At 36.3% G+C, this 18,023-nt stretch overlaps 2 protein-coding genes across 14 annotated transcripts in view; one reads left to right on the plus strand and one right to left on the minus strand.

Moving 5' to 3' along the window:
- The window catches only part of LOC136033882 (1-phosphatidylinositol 3-phosphate 5-kinase-like), a 123,926-nt gene extending 106,820 nt beyond the window's left edge, over window positions 1-17,106 (minus strand). Inside the window, exons 1-2 of one of the 2 annotated variants that reach the window (XM_065714855.1) lie at window positions 17,021-17,106; window positions 5,373-5,526 (exon numbers count right to left, since the gene is read on the minus strand). In XM_065714855.1, coding sequence (XP_065570927.1) covers window positions 5,373-5,472 — 100 coding nt within the window. In that variant the 5' untranslated portion in view covers window positions 5,473-5,526; window positions 17,021-17,106. Of the gene's footprint in view, window positions 1-5,372; window positions 5,527-17,016 lie in introns of both variants that reach the window. The other variant, XM_065714854.1, reaches the window with a different exon arrangement.
- LOC136033883 (uncharacterized) overlaps window positions 1-18,023 on the plus strand; it is a 611,411-nt gene that overhangs the window by 485,255 nt on the left and 108,133 nt on the right. The gene's annotated exons all lie outside the window — the stretch shown is intronic.

The following is an 18,023-nucleotide window of genomic DNA, read 5'->3' on the forward strand; positions in this document are numbered from 1 at the left end:
AAGTTCCTAGGAGTGTTCATTGATTCTTTTTTGACATTTAAAACCCATATAGCACACGCACGTTCAGTCTTTTTAAGGCGAACTTCAATGCTAAATCTTTGCCAATTCAGTTTTATCACCTGATATTATGCTTAATCTTTATTTTACTTTTGTGTTTCCATTCCTTTCTTATTGCTGCTTAGTTTGGGGAAGTACCAAGAAATCTACACTTCACTCTCTTTAGAGAGCTCAGAACAGAGCATTAAAGGCTTCTTTTCACCTTCCTCGTCTATACCCTTCTACCGACCTCTATGCAGACACATGTCTTGATAACCTGATACCAATATTGCTAAAAAATAGTCTTCGCCTTGCCTTTACGGGTTTCAATGGTCTTTTATCTGAAGTTTTCCAGCAGTACTTTCTCAGGTCGTCATCATCAAGTAGATGTCCTTCATTGCTACGTAGTCTTTCTCGAAAGTTATCTGCTCCAAAGTGTTCATTCACAGCTGCTGAGAAATCCCCAATTTACTCTTCTATTTCTTTATGGAATTCAATGCCATCCGATATGCCTCTTCATCTTACACTGTGGTCTATTTACCGACGTTTTTTCCATTAATGGAATCAACTTAACAAATCATTCTTTCTCTTTCTCGTATTTATTATCTTATCCTGTTTTTTCTTTTTTTTTACATGTGTTTGAAATTTATCTATCTTTGATATAGTGTGTTAAGTGTAATGGTTCCCCCAACGATTTAACTTCAGGGGATCTTGTTTTTACATGGTTTGTTATATAATGTATAGTGCATTTAGTCTATATTTATAAAAATAAGTTGTTTGTGTGTTGTGTGTTGACTGACGTCATGCATGTTTGTCGACTGACGTCACTATAAGGATTGAGTATTATGCCGTCATGAAGTTTTTTGTCGACTCACGTCATGTTTGTTATGACGTCAAAGGCTTTGTATATGACGTCATTATAAGTATATAAGAAGACATTTCAAAGAGAAATTTTTAATATAGATTTTAACATGACAGAAGAACCTACAATGGCAACAGCCGAGGAAGCTGCTCAAAGAGTCTATGCCAAAAGGCTTGCGGCTAATAGAGAAAATATGAAAAGAAAGCGTGCCGAGGAATCACAACAACAATGCAGTTGTAAATGACGGTAATACCACAAACGTTGGAAGATTAACGATTTTACCTTCGTCACATGCTGGCAGTCCCCGTCATATGCATGAATTAGCTCAAGATGCTATTGCGTATGTTCGTCTCTATGGTCGTCCAGATTTATTTATTACATTTACATTTAATCAATCTTGGGACGAGATACGGCACCTTCTACTTCAAGGACAATCGGTGGTTCATAGACATGACATTACGGCCCGTGTCTTCCGGCAAAAGTTGAAATAACTGATAAACTACATAGTAAAACTTAAAGTGTTTGGGTCAGTGCAATGCTGGATGTACTCAGTGGAATGGCAAAAACGAGGATTGCCACACGCACACATTTTAATCTGGCTACATGATAAAATTACTTCTAATGAAATTGACGATGTGATTTCCGCTGAAATTCACGATGAAAATGTCGATAAGGGGTTATATGATATTGTTGTAAAAAATATGATACATGGACCTTGCGGTGCACTGAATGATAAATCACCATGCATGGCCAAAGGAAGGTGCACAAAGCAATGTCCTCGACTTTTAGTACCCAACGCAATTACTGGCACTGATGGTTACCCACAGTATAGAAGAAGATCTACTGAAGATGGCGGTAAAGCCGCAATAATAAAGAAGCATAACGGTACCACCATCAAAGTAGATAATCAGTGGGTTGTTCCATATTCACCTTTATTGTCAAAAACATTTAATGCACACATAAACGTTGAATACTGTAACTCCGTAAAGGCAATCAAATACATATGTAAATACGTCACCAAAGGCAGTGACATGGCAGTTTTTGGCTTGCAGTCCGAAATCAGTGATATCGATGAAATCGTACAATATCAGGCTGGAAGATACATTAGCAGTAATGAAGCTGTTTGGCGAATTCTTTCATTTCCGGTACATGAACGAAGTCCAGCTGTTGTTCACTTAGCGGTACATTTACAGAATGGACAACGTGTTTATTTTTCGGAATCCAAAGAGCCCTGAATCCACCAGATACAACGTTAACTGCTTTCTTTTCGTTATGTCAAAATAATTCTTTTGCAAAAAAAAAGTATACTGAAGTGCATTCGTATTACACGTGGAATGCTAAAAATAAAGTATTTGAACGTCGAAAACAGGGTAAGTCAGTCGACGGCCAACCTACCATCTTCAAAAGATACCACGATAGGAAAACTCTACACCATTCACCCCAGTCAACATGAATGGTTCTTTCTCCACCTGCTTTTGGTGAATGTATACGGTCCGATGTCCTTTGAGTATTTGAGAACTGTAAACAGTATTATACATGGCACTTACCGTAGTGCATGCCAAGCTCTGAATTTATTGGAGAATGACCAACACTGGGATAACTGCATCAATGACGCGTGCGAAACGTCAACTCCAAGTCAAATTCGTGCATTGTTTGGGATCATGCTAACAACTTGCTCTCCTTCAGCTCCTACAGAGTTATGGGAAAAATATAAATCGAAAATGGTCGAGGATATACTCCATCGAAAAGATAGCCGTTTTCGAGCCGATAGAGAAGTCAGATATGACTTTTGATTTTACATCAGAAATTTATAACTACACTTTAGTCATTATTGAAGATTTGTGCGTATGTATGGCAAACAAACCTCTTCAGGGTTTGGGAATGCCTTCACCTAATCGTAACGCTGCTGTTTCAGCATGTGTAGAATTGGATCGTGAACAAAGTTACAGCATGAGTGATCTATTGTCGTATGTACAAAATAACATTTCTAAGTTAACGTCTGAGCAAAAGAACATTTATGATAAGACAATGCATTGTGTCGATAACAACGTTGGAGAAATCTTCTTTTTGGATGTGCCAGGATGTACTGGTAAAACACTTGTGATAAAACTGATTCTGGCATCAATTCGATCAAAAAATGACATAGCGTTGGCAATTGCGTCGTCTGGAATAGCCGCAACGTGGCTGCCTGGTGGAAGAACTGCTCATTCCGTTTTGAAATTGCCTCTGAATTTTCATTCTACAGAAACTCCCACGTGCAATATTTCCAAATCATCTGGGATGGGTAAAGTATTGCAGCAATGCAAACTTATTATTTGGGACGAGCGCATAATGGCACACAAAAAATCACTCGAGGCTCTGGATCAATAGTTGAGAGATTTGCGAGGGGATTCGAAACCCTTTGGCAGCACATTAATATTGCTTGCGGGAGATTTCAGGCAAACATTACCTATAATACCTAGATCAACCTCTGCAGACAAAATAAAATTAACTACAAATATGTGTGTCCGATTGCAAAACGATGACTCTGGTCAAACATTTTCAGATCAATTGCTGGCAATTGGAAACGGAAAGCTCCCAGTAGACTCAATTTCAGGACGTATATAACTGCCTACTGAATTCTGTTTAGTGACGTCCAAAAATGAATTGGTTGAAAACGTATTTCCGAATATTCTAACCATTTGCACACAGTTCCAATTACGACACAGTTCTGGAACCAAATGAGGCGGTTAATTATCCATCTGAATTTTTAAATTCCCTGGATCTCCCAGGATTTCCACCACACGTGCTACAACTAAAAATAGGCGTACCAATAATATTGTTACGAAATATCAACCCACCAAAGCTTTGCAATGGCAAGCGACTTGCCGTAAAAAAAAACAACAATGAAAACTTAATAGAGGCACCAATCATGACAGGGCTTTTTGAGGGTGAGGCTGTTCTTATTCCTCGCATTCCCATGATTCCAACGGATCTGCCTTTTCAAGTTAAAAGATTGCAATTCCCAATTCGATTAGCATCTGCAATCACCATCAACAAAGCTCAAGGGCAATCATTAGAAAAATGCGGTATAGATCTTAATACAGATTGTTTTTCCCATGGACAATTGTACGTTGCATGTTGGAGGGTCGGTAAACCTGACAGTCTTTTTATATGCACTGACAATGGGACAGCGAAGAATGTTGTATAGTCGCAAGTTTTACGTAGTTAATTTGTATTGTATATGTACATCTATCTATCTTTCTATCTATCTATATAAAAATAAGTTGTACGTATGCATGTTTGTAAAAAGAGCGTTTGCATATGACGTCATTATAAGTATATAAGGCTTTGTATATGCACAGACAATGGGACAGCCAAGAATGTTGTATATTCGCAAGTTTTACGTAGTTAAAAACATATATATATATATATATATATATATATATATATATATATATATATATATATATATATATATATATATATATATTCACAGGTGGGATACAGGTACACAACTACAATGGCGCATAACTAATATGGCGCGTAACGACTTACGCGCGCGGGGGGCTTGGGGGGCGCGAAGGGCCCCCGCCAACTAGGTGTTGGGGTGGCGCGAAGCGCCACCCCAACAGCTAGTATTTAATATATGATTGAATGAATACTAGAAACAACTAGAAGAGGCTAAGATTACCAATATGTCATAAAAAATAAAGAGTTCAACTGTACATTAAGTGGGTATGGTAGACAAATTCACTAATATACTTCAAGTATTCGTACAGCTAACATACAATCACAAATTGCCTATTTTTATATAATTTCTAACGAATACCATAGAGCACTATTATTAATACTATTTGTGTTGGTGAAGTTAAATTTTATACAATGGAATTCTTCTAAACTATACCGTAGCATTATACTAACAACATAGACCCCCCTCCCTTTTCCACACAAATTAAGACACTTTAATGATGTTGGGCCAAAACACAAAAACCTGAAGATTATACATCAAATATTTAAGATTTCATGGATAGAGATTCTAGTGACCAGCCTACATCCGCCCCCCCCCCCCCTGTGCGTGCGGATATGGCAGATGATTCATATGTGATACTGAAACCCATATATTTAGACTGAATAAACATCTACTAAAGAATAACCTATAACAGAATAATATAATTTAGGATCTGTAGTCTCAGTATATTAAATAATAGGTAAAAAACAGGGTCTTTTTAACAAAGAAGTAAATTGATTTTTATAAGAACCTTATCTTATACCAAAATATCCGATTCTTTTTTTCACTTTAGTGTGCATATCTCAGAATTCCAAATGAATAGGGGTCCTCAAGCTCTTTTTAGGGGCGGGGGGTCCTCCATTTTCACAATGTACATGCATGAACTAAATATTTAAAATCTTACTATTTTGTATTGCATGTATGTTTTCTGGCAACTAACCCTGGTTTACTGCAATTTTGCTTTAAAAAAAGAGACACAGTTACCTTTAGACAGTTTAAAGAGTCTTGAGATTGATGTCCTAATGCCTTCAGGCTTTTCTTCTGTATCAGAGCCTTGAGCTCCAAACCCTGACAAAGTTTGCATTCTATATATTAGCAGGTAATTTCATAGACCACTGCCATGAGGTGCAGCATGTATCTGTAATAATTGTAAAGTTAATGTAAATAATTGTAAATGTTGATGTGTCTTAACTTAACTAAGTTTCTAAAGTCTATATTATATAACTTCCTAATACACCTAAAAATCATGAACAACAATTTAAAGCAGATAGAATAGCAACAGGTATGCCACCATGGTATGGGGAGGGGACAGTTACTTTCCAACTAGATGATACGAAATATGAACAGCTGGACAGTTACAAATGTTTGAGAAAATTAGGACACTCTTCAGCAAAATTATAAAACCGATTCCCTTCCCCTGATATTACTACAGACTTCCAGTTTCCTGAAAACACCTTCCCAGGCCCAGGGGTGCAGCTAGGGTCTTGAATTTAGTGGGAGATATAAAGGATGTGCCGAAAAATCGTCCAGTGTGGCAATAAATGAGGAACATAAGCTAAACTAAACTAAAAATATATGCTAAATTTCAAGCTGTTGGTGCTGCTTGCCTGCACCCTGGAACTTTGGAGACCCCCTTCCCTTAGCTGCGCCCCTGCTTAGGGCATAGTTTAGCCTAGTCCCTCAGATTAATTTGCTAATACAACTGCTTTCCAAGATACCAAAGAGCCTCTATCTTGAATTCTAATGAAAAAAGCACAAAAAATAATATAAAACACAAAATAAACGAAGTTTTGTATACAGCCTAGGGCTCTATCAAGCCCCATTAGAGAGAGGATTGACGAATTTGCACCAGTAATGATTAATATATTTTGAAAGAGCATTGAAAAGGCAAGGTAATTTACCAAAGATAGTAGCGATGAGCGTATTTGGAAAGAGTGCTGAAAGGCATGTGGTATGTTCACCTTTTAGCTCACAAATTATCATATAATACCATTAACTTGCCTTTTTTTACTACCCACATTTAAATGGAAGTATTTCTATATTTTCTTTTCTGACAAATTTTTAAATGTCTTTTCATTGCCAGTAGTGGACAATAACCCACCTGGCAATACTAGTGTTTGTGGGTATTTGAAAACACCTCCTGAACCCTAGTCTGGATTGCAGATCCATTCCTAACAAAAAAAAAATCTATTCACCTAGCTGTGACTTGCAGCTTTTCAAAGCAGTGGCATTGATTCATGAAAAATTTGTTGAGGGGGCAAATTTTACTTTTTTAAGTTGTCATTTTTGCAATGAAAATACCAAGAAGAGGAAATTTCTAATGAAAATTTTCCAACAAAGACATCTTGTGGGACGTGGGGGGGGATGAAAATCCAAGAGGAATGCATTAGATTGGTTAGAATGGCAAAATTCTTGGAGAGAATAATTAGGCTACCTAGAGTTAGACTTCTTAAGCCAGCTTATTTGGGGAGCTTCAAGGACGGTAGACGTGATTCGTGGCAAAATCAGGTCAAGAAAATACTGGACCTTTGTGGCCTTTCGGTGATGTGGAATGAAGGAAAAGGCCCAATGGGGGAAAGCGTGTCAGTATGGAAGGAAGTCCAGCGGACCCTAAATGACCAAGAAATCCAAGAGTGGCAAGCTCATAAGGACCAATCTATGTCTTTGAAGTTTTACTCCCAAGCTATAAACTATTGGGGGAGGAGGTTTACTTTAAATTTGGGTTGAATAAAGAAGACTTGAAGAACTTGTTGTTGGTAAGAGGGATAGTTCGGATTTAGGTGAGAGAAGGAAAATTTTTGGAAAAGTTTAGGCTGGCAGCTAGCCCCTATTTTTGCCCTATGTGTGGATGTGTGAATGAAAACTTATTTCATTTTGTATCTGAGTGTGAAGAGCTGTCTGAGTTGTGCAATGAACGTTTTGAACGAGTGTTTGGGAGTGAGTGCTGGTTAATTGAGCAGATGGCTGAGAGGAACGCATGTGTCATTAAACAGTTGTGTAAGTTTCTTTGTTTAGGGATTAAACATTGGGAATCATGTTTGAGGGGATAGCTTGTTGTCAGGTTTTGAGTTTTACTATCACTGGTGTTTGTTGGTTAATATGTTGAACCTTGGCGTTTTTTGCTTTTTTATGGCACCTGGTATCTACTAAGTGGCATATAGCGATCGCAAATTCTGTCGGTTGGTCTGTTTGTCTTTCTGTCCTGGTTTTGCTACTTTAGGCACTTCCAGGTAAGCTAGGACGGTGAAATTTGGCAGGCGTATCAGGAACCAGACCAGACTAAATTAAAAATTGTCATTTCCCCAATTCGACCATCTGGTGGGAGTGGGGGGGAGGGTTAAATCAGAAAAATTAGAAAAAAAGAGGTATTTATAACTTACGAACAATTGATCGAATCTTAATGAAATTTGATGTTTGGAAGGACATCGCGTCTCAGAGCTCTTATTTGAAATCCCGACCGGGTCCGGTGACACTGGGAGAGTTGGGGGGCCTAAAATCTTGGAAAACGCTTAGAGTGGAGGGATCAGGATGAAACTTGGTGGGAAAAATAAGCACAAGTCCTAGATACGTAATTGACATACCGGAACGGATCCGCTCTCTTTGAGGGAGTTGGGGGGAGGGAGGGTTAACTCTGAAAAATTAGAAAAAACAAGGTATTTTTAACTTACGAAGGAGTGATCGGATCTTAATGAAATTTGATGTTTGGAAGGATATCGTATCTCAAAGCTCTTATTTTAAATCCCCGCCGGAATTGGCGACATTGGGAGGAGTATGGGGGGGGGCCTAAAATCTCGGAAAACGCTTAGAGTGGAGGGATCGGGATGAAACTTGCTGAGAAAAATGAGCACAAGTCCTAGATACATGATTGGCATAACCGGAACAGACCTGCTCTCTTTGGGGGAGTTGGGGGGGAGGGTTAATTAAAAAAAATAGAAAAAATGAGGTATTTATAACTTATGAAGGAGTGATCAGATCTTAATGAAACTTTATATTTCGAAGGACCTCGTAACTCAGATCTCTTATTTTAAATCCCGACCGGATCCAGTGTCATTGGGGGGGGGGGACCGGAAATCATGGAAAACGCTTAAAGCGGAGAGATCAGGATGAAACATGGTGGACAGAATAAGCACAAGTCCAAGATACTTGACTGACATAACCAGACCGGATCCGCCCTCTTTGGTGGAGCTGGGGAGGGGGGGAGTAACTAAAAAAAATTAGAAAAAATGAGGTATTTGTAACTTATGAACGGGTAATCAGATCTTAATGAAATTTGATATTTAGAAGGATCTTGTGCTTTAGAACTCTCATTTTAAATCCCGACCAGATCTGTTGACATTAGGGGTAGTTGGATGGGGAAACCGGAAATATTGGAAAACGCTTATAAATGTCGTAGATATGTGATTGACGTAACCGGACTGGGTCCACTCTCATTGGGAGAGTTAGGGGGTGGGGTTCAGTGCTTTGGCGAATTTGATGCTTCTGGACATGCTAGGAGGATGAACATTGGTAGACATGTCAGGGAGCTGCACAACTTGACTTGATAAAGTCTTTTTTCCCTATTCGACCATCTGGGGGGCTGAAGGGAGAGGAAAAATTAGAAAAATTGAAGTATTTTTAACTTACGAGTGGATGACCGGATCTTAATGAATTTTTATATTTAGAAGAACCTCGTGACTCAGAGCTCTTATCTTAAATCCCGACCGGCATTAAGCTTCTTATTTTCAGTTTAAAGCAATCTATTGATTCTTAGAATTTTGATAGAGCTCATACCATATGAGCTCTTGGCTCTTTCAACCTCGTCGCAAGTACCATATGAGCTCTTAGCTCTTGTTTATAGATATATATACATGGATATTATCTAAAGTTGTATTTTGTTCATGAGCTTTGTTTGTAGACTTTATTCTGTGCAATAAATCTTATCTTATCTCTATCATCATCAAAAGGCACTTTTCTGATATCCTGAGTAATCACACGTTCTATCAATTGACATAGACCATAAAGGTCCCTACAACACTTTTATAAAGCACATAGATCAGTAGATAGATCCCCAGCGAATTTTGACAGGTAGTTCTAGGCTGATAGTTTTGTCAAGAAGTGCAATCTGCTTTTTGTCAAGGATAACATGAGCCATTTGATGAGACCTGACATTAATGATGACCTCAACACAATGGTCTAAGCTTTTCATAGTATAATGGACAAGAAGATTCAAAATGTGAGGGATGCACCCAATAGTTTGAAGTAACGAGGTAGCAAGTTTATTTACTGGAATTATCAAGGAAAATGGCGTCAATCTCCATCATTGCATTCCTGTCTCCGGTCATAGCAGGGCCCTAAACTTCAGTAACTTGTTCCAGTTAATCAGCTAAAAACTGTGCAGTGTGGTGCATGTCGCCAGTTTCTACTGATTCAAGGAAGAGAGCTTTTTTAACAATGGATTCCTGTCTACTATTTGGCTATCCATTGGAACAAAGAGTTTTGGCTGTTTTCCAGTTCTGAATTTCCAGTTTAATATCAAGCATGCGTTCAGCAAAGCATTCATCTAGGTATTTGATTCATACTTTATTATCAAAAATTTCCTTCATATCTGGATTTATAGCCCTTATCGCCTCTGCAAAATATTCATTTTTGACCACAGCAAATAGTATATCGCATACATAAAATGCACAAGCCCAAGCTTTGTTGCAGGCCCCCTGTTGTTCTATGATCACTTTTTGGTTACATGTAAGTTTTGGTTGCTGCACCTCTTTGGTTACATAAGGAAGAGGGAGGGAACATGAACGAACAAGGGGGGTCAGAACAGACCCAGAAGTACTGGGAAGTGATGATTTTAGCCAAAGCGTTTTAAAGTACTGGAACATGATTAGAGCCACCTTCATCAGAACTGTTGGAATCAGTACCAACATCTTCAGATTCTGCACAACTGTCTCTTTCATGCGACTACTTCTCATGCGCTTCTTTATTGCAGCAGCGAATTTCTTATGGGTAGATGATTTCTGTTCATCATAATATTTATGGATGTCAATGCTGTTTCACATTGCAAAAGGTGATGCTTTTGGCGACAAGAATTTTTGACTAATAAAAAACCATAATACTTGCAGGAAGCTTTGGCAACACGATTACCATTAACAATGATTTCTTTATATAGCCACTCTTTGTTGACAGGGTTTTGCTTTTGTGGAATTTCTTAGGCTACAGAAGACAATGTCTGAAAGAATGGGAAACAGTTTAATTTATATCCCACAGCACATCCAACTAAGGTCAGAACTCATGATACAAATCTAAGCTAAATTAGAAGCAATCGCAAACATTTTGCTGTGCAAATTGTAAAAACACTTCAAATATTTTTACAGTGACAATCATGTAGGCACTGGGATCCTTCAAAATCAACACCTTAAAACCTTGACTTAGTTTTAAATTTGTAGCAGAAACACGTTGCCTTTTTTCATTTTCCTTGAATCTGTGTGCTAAATCGCGGGTTATATCTTAAGAAAACCTGACACCAGTTTTATTTGGGTGAACTACTTAGAATATTTACACTTTCAAATAAATAGCTTATACAAAACCATTTTTCTTGGGTTTTTGTTACTTGATTAAGATTAACAAGTTACCAACTAAAGCTGCCCATGAGCTCAGTGGACCCAGTAGCCAACATCCAACATTCAAACCAATAAATATTTGATTGATCTAATATTTTTTGCAAAAGGCTAAAATAAAATTTTAAAATCACGGAAGTCAAAACGAGAAGAATGGGAGTTTTCATGACTTCACCAGTGAAAATCGTTGTAAAAAAAAAGGAAAGAAAAATCAAAATTGCTTTCTAGTGTGTTTTGATGGTTCTACAAGATTCAAAGAGTTAAAAACTGTCTTTAAACTATAACATATTCTGTTCAAGTACTATCCTATGTAGTACTAGTCCCATAGAAGTTGAAATCTACCTACAAGAAGAAAGTTAAGACTGCAGCTAGGAATATTAGCGAAAAAGAATTATGTTTAATAGAGAGGAGAAGGGGCTTGCATAAGAATTATCTGAGTGATCAGTCATATGAAAACAAATGGAATGTAAAAAAGTGGATAAAACATTAAAATATAAACTAAGGAAGTGTGAAGTTGAGGCCATGGATAAAATTGTCAAGGATCTAGAAGATGCAGCTAGATGGTACAATATTAAAATACTGTACTGGTATGATAATAAATTGAGAGGGAGTAGTCAATCCAGACTTGTCAAAGCTAAAGATAGAAATGGGGCTACAATTAATCATAAGGAAAGAGGTAAAGGGAGATGGGTAGAACATTTCGAAAATGTGCTAAATTGAGATAGAGTTGCAGGTAAAAATATAGAGAATGATCCAGTGTGAAACTGGATCAATTAGGATGTGAAACTGGATCAAAGCCAATTTCACTTGGCTGCCACTTCTTTGAACAATAGGAAGCTCTTGCTTTGTGGGTCATTCTGTACTTCAATTTTCTACAGCAGCAGCAGGCAATGAGATACCATGGCATCAAATGGGGAGGAAAAACTCTCCTGGACTTAGATTAAGCTGATGATTTAAGCATCCTAGATGAAAGTTTTAGCAAAATGAATGAACTTCTAGAGGTTTTGTGATTCCAGGATGGTAGAATAGGTTAGAAAATTAATGTTAAGAAGACTAAGTCACTAATGCTAGGAATAAGTGAAAATGAAAAGGTGACATTGGCTAACAAAAATATTGATCTGATGGGCAGCTTCACTAACCTTGGTAGTATGAAGATGTGGGAGCAGTGAAGATATTAAAAGTAGAAAATTCAAGACTCAGGGTATTTTTTCTCAGTTAAAAAAAGTTTGGATGAATAGGAAGATTAATTCTGCAAACGAAGATTAGAATATTTGAAGGTACAGTGCTGACAGTGGTCAAATATGGCTCTAAAGCATGAATGCTCCAAAAAGCAGATAAAGATTTGCTAGATGTTTTCCAGAGAAATTGCCTACAGATTGTTCTGGGTATCTGTACAGTCTGTATGAAAATGTGGTTCAATCCTGCTTTCTAGGGCTACAATAAAAGAAAGGTTGAGATGGTTAGGGCACATTCTGCAGATGAAGGATGACAGATTTCCAAAAATTGTCCTTTTTGGCCAACCATCTAGGGCTAAATGGAAAGCAGGTTGTCCTTGTCTGGGATGGGAGGATGTCATAACTCCCTGTATATGTACCCCATCCTTCCTGACTGAGTAAATGAATTCTACATCACCTAATTTCATGCTTCCTACCCCTGGGATACGAGTTTCTGAAACTCCTAATAAATCCAGTTTGAATTGTCTGAATTCATCAGTCAAAATGTCAATACAATAAATAATAAATATTCTTATCCTTTAAATAACTGAAATTATTCTGGCCTCAGGGAAACAATGATTTCAGATATCAGTGCAAGACAGGGATCAACACATCTCCTCAAGACAACACCAAGGTGCTTAAGTTGGCTTAGAACCAGACAGCAAGAAGTCCCTGGGAACTCCAGTATGAATGGAGGCTTTCTGCATTCCCGGGCCAATCTTGATCACAACATGGTCTTCAGCACTTGGTGATGCTCTTCCATCAACAAAAGCCAAAATCCTGCACATACGATCTCAAGCCTATTATCTCCAGCTCATTATATATTCATACCTACAAATATTATGCTATTACAGGCAGTCAACCAATGCTAGATAAATAAGCTAGAAAGTGGTTTTTCAGCCCAAAAATGCCTGTCAAAACAGATTTCTTGCAGGAGCACCAATCTTCAATTGGCAATATAGTCTATCTTGTCTTTTATAAAGAATTATCTGAAGCCAAAGTGCAATTTTTTATAGTTTTCTCCACTGTGTGAACAAAGCAGGAATGAAACAAATAAAATAATACAAAAGTAATTTCTTATCAATCTATCAGAGAAGATAGAATACTTTATTTTAAGTTCGTGAATATTTGAAACTTACCACTTGTACAGTAACATATGGTAACTTACCAAAGTGACCAATAACTTATTCAGTAAGAGTAAATTTCAAAACTTACAGGTAAATCTTGCACACTAGATGAAAGTCAATACATTGTTTGATGCCTTTTTTCATGCTTTTTTTAAATAGCTTTTGGGGCAAATTATATCTGAGCTCTTTAAGGAAAAAGGCATTTTATTTTTGTAACAACATAAAAGAGTTATTAATACTAGAAATGGGTCTAAATCATGCCACTAGTTTATAAATAAATTGCACAAAAGCAATATACTTCCAAGTCACCTATACATAACAATACAATTCTAAAAAAAATGATTACTAAGTATTATCCTTAGGTGTGAAATATATTCCTGCATCTATAGAAAAGGGTATGTTTTCTGTGCACAAAAAGAAAAAGTAAGCAATTTTATATGGCAGGATACAAACAGAAGAATGCATAGAAAAATCTCAGTGGGTTATATTGGCTTGATAAAAATCATAGTATTAGAACAATTTATCAAATTCACTTAATCAGAGCTGTGGAGGCTGAAGCTGCCCATGAAGATTCTGCAGCAAATGATGATTCAGGTGAGGAGGACCTTAAGCAAGCTTCAGTCTCCAAGGATATGTAATTGCATCATTAGAGGTATGTTTCCCTTTTGCATTTATTTTTTTTAATTTTATAAAGATTTTAAAGTTTTAATCACTTTTCTATATGCAAAAATTTCTAGTTTACAATGTTTTCTACTGATACATTGTGCAACTTTACTTTTTCGTCATTTTTATGGAGGGAATGCAAATGGTTAATTTTCAGTCAATTTTTCCACTCAAGCTCAATTTTTCTGTCCACTATTGTTATTACCTTAAATTAAGGATTTGCAATTCTTGTGATGCTCCAGTGACGAAAAAAATTGTTTGGTGTAGGTTGTGGTTGTTTATCCAGACTCTGGTGGAGGATGCTGCAGCTTCCCAATTGTAAAGGAACTCCTGGCAGAGCCATTCCTTATCAAGGTGGGACTTGAACATCTTGATTAAAGTTGCAGAAACTGTTTCCTTAGAAATTTGATTCCACAGATTGATGACTCTTTGGCTGAAGAAATGACTTTTATGTCTACTTGTGGAATGCTGCATAGGGAGATTCACTGAATGTCTTCTAGTACCAGAATGCAAGGGCTGTGCAAAGCGACTAGGAAGGGTGTTTTTAAAAAGGATTTTTTTTTGTTAAAATCATTTCACTCCATTAACTTAGTAGTTATAAATCATAAATTAAAATAAACTTAGTAGTTATGCCACTACTAAGTTTATTATTCAAAGAATTCATCTTTGAATACAAATTTCAGGGAAACATTTGAAAATGGAATGGCTTTTGTAAATTCAAAAGATTTTTGAATTAGATTATATACATTTTGAATGAATGATTTAGTGCCTTTGTAATTTATTGTTTCAAAATAATAGATTTGTCAATTTAATTGTGAGTTTTTAGCACATAACATAGTGTAAAAACAATGGACAAGATAATGTGCTATTTTTTAGGGTATCCTTAAGGGCTCAAATATAATTTGTCCTAGAAACAATTTCATCCAAGCTAAATTATGTGAATATGTATATATTTACCTAAATTGTATACATTTAGATTGAATGAATTAATGCCTAGAATGTGCTACTCTAAGTAATAGATTTGACTATCAATTTGAGAGTTTCTAGCAAACAATAATGTGTAAAAACTATGAAAAAGATAAGGACTCAAAGCATAGATGGTCCTAGAAGCAATTATTGAATTTGGAAAGAAAAAGGGCATGAAATCATGCATTCACTTTCATCCTAGCTCAATTATGTGACAATGTATATATTTACCTATTAGTGTTTTACCTTAAATTTTAGTTTTAATCTCATTTTGATTGGCTCTAGGTTTCAAAAATGTAACTTCTGTTACTTCATTAGCATTTTAAGCCATATTGAGGGCTGTTTCTTAAATTTAAGAAATATAATTAGGCTACAGTTTTTTAAAACCATGTACATTTGGACTGAGTAAAGGTATGAGGTTCAAAACATTTTTCTTATGCTTCACTTGAGCCAAACATCTATTTTACAAAGTTTTACTTTTATAGCACAAGGATTGAAAAAAAAAATTCATAAAATGCCAGAGCTCTTTTCAGGAAGAAGGATTCAATTTTGGTTGCATTAAAATACCTTTCCAGGAGATCAACTGGTGAATGTGCAATTTTTAATATAATTTATTTAGGGTGAAAGTGAATACATCACTTGATGCTGTTTTTTGGCTCTTTCATAATTCAATAATTGTTTTGGGGGAAAATTACATTTTGAGCCTATAATGGGCAAAAAGAGCTAAAAACAGTGCATAGTTTCCAATAGTTTCAAAATAGATTTCTAAAAGAAAAAATGGCTAGTGATAAAAAATTGCCATTTGTTACTGATCCAGGAATTATAATTATTATTTTCAATAATATTAATGGTAAAGTGTTATTATGAAAACAAATTTACAAAACTTCTGAAAGATCCAGAAACCCCTCAAAAAGACACCAGTTATGCTATGACATCATTTTGGCTTTTTTTTAAAGTTTCTGCAAATTTGTTCTTAATATAACATTTTACTTAAGGACTAAGGAAAATAATAATTACCATTCCTAAATCAGCTACAAATGGGGAATTTTTATCATTAGAAGTCTTCTTTAGAAGCAGGTTTTTAACTTTTGGTTATAATGGGTGGTTTTACTTTTCAGAGCTTTATTAAGGGTTCAAAATGTAGTTTCTCCTAGAAGCAATAATTAAATTATGAAAGAGCACAAAAAGGCATCAGTTGATGTTTTCACTTTCATCCTAGAAAAATGAACTTGAACACTGAATATTTACTAACAATGATCACAAATGTATTTATGAGGGTTCTATTTGCCTAGCTTAAGTAGTTTCCAAGACAGCAAAAACCCCTTAACAGGGATTTTACTCTTGAATGGATGAACTCTTTTGATATTATGGTGTATCTTGGGAGGAGCATGGATGGATAATTACATTTCTAAATTACAGAAAATCTACTGGTACTTGCATGATATGGTGCCAACCTAATATCCTTCATCTGAGTAGAACCTCTTTTTCTGACCCTTAATCCTAATGAAATAGACTATACCTAAGTATGATAAAATATAACAAATTAGTAACAGATTTTGGCTATATGTTTGCACATTAAGGATGGGGTTTAAGTAAAGTGTGTCTGCATGCCTAATGAGTTAGGTATAATTATCCTTCATACCCTATTAAGAAGTAAGAATTGTTTTCAAACTATACACTGTCCAAATAGGCCTAGGCCTAAGCCTCACCTCTACAAAGTCTGAATATATAGCCAAAATTATGTATATTTCATCTATTCTGTCAAATCTCTTTGTCTTGTTCCATGCTAACCTGAAAAAAAACTAACAGAAAAAAAACAGTTCTAGTCTACAATGTATCAATGGATGGACAACTTGAGTTGTTTGCAATATATCATACAAGTACCAATCTACTAGCTGTATTTATATTAACCTCACCCAACTAAGCCTGCTGTAAATAAGTTACAAATAGTCTAGGGGCTAGGCTAATTCATGGTGTCATAAAGGAACATAAGCATGAGATAGGTTAAGCCACACTTAGGCCTAGAATAACATGAATTATCTCAGTTATAAAAACATGAGGGTACCAACTGTAGCAGCAAGATGGTTTTTGGGTAAAATACTTAAATTTCAGCAACAGAAGCGGTTAACAATGCAGAGAACTTTCAAAAATAAGTAGATATCATTGCCAGTTAAACGCCAGAGGTTTCATAAACAAACATAGGCCTTTTTTTAGCTGAATGGTAATTTTGGCTTAACTTCCACTAGCAGAGAACTACCAGAACGTTATTCACGAGAAGACAAGATATGGCAGGAACTTGGAGAGTAAATTCCTACCCTTACTGAGATTGTTTCTGAAATGTGGACACTCAAAAAAAAATTTAGAGGTTTCCAAAGAAATCACCTACGGATTTTTTGGGGGGTACTCAATTGAATGACTGTATCTCAAACGGTAAGCTGTACGAAAAATGTAGTTCAATCCAATTCTAGGGTTATAAAGTTCAATTTCTAGAGATATAAAGAGAAAAAGGATGAAATGGCTAGGACACGTTCTGCGGATGCAGAATGACAGTTTGCCAAAGACTGTCTTTTTTGGCTAGTCATCTAGGGCCAAAAAAAAGGCATGTCGTCCCTGAATGAGGTGGGAGGATGTCATTATCCTCCCACTAACTTCTAATTGATAATCTAGCCTAGTAAATGTAGACCAATTGTGTTTTTTACATCTGACTTGAATAATTTTTGCCAACTCCAGCAAGCCAGAGTGAGATGGGATAGAGCTCTGGTAAATTGGAAGTTTACAATAGCCTAGGCAATTGTTCAGTTAGGACAAGAGTGAATAGGCTACATCACTTGATACATTTTTTAATAGCCTAATTACCATTTTTAAGGGAAATTCATCCCTTGTAAAACATATGCTAGGCAAAAATTTGAGAAAACACAGAATTATATCCGTAAAAAGGGGAAAAATCTAACCTGTCATGGGGCCAAATCCACTCCTTGACATGGAGGTTGCTATGGCATACCAGGTGTTCCTAACTACTTGTCTATTGCTGTAAAACTTCTCAGACTTCTTGTATAAATACTCCCTCTTTCT

The sequence above is a fragment of the Artemia franciscana genome, chromosome 12 (genome assembly GCF_032884065.1).
Source record: "Artemia franciscana chromosome 12, ASM3288406v1, whole genome shotgun sequence".
Lineage (NCBI taxonomy): Eukaryota > Metazoa > Arthropoda > Branchiopoda > Anostraca > Artemiidae > Artemia > Artemia franciscana.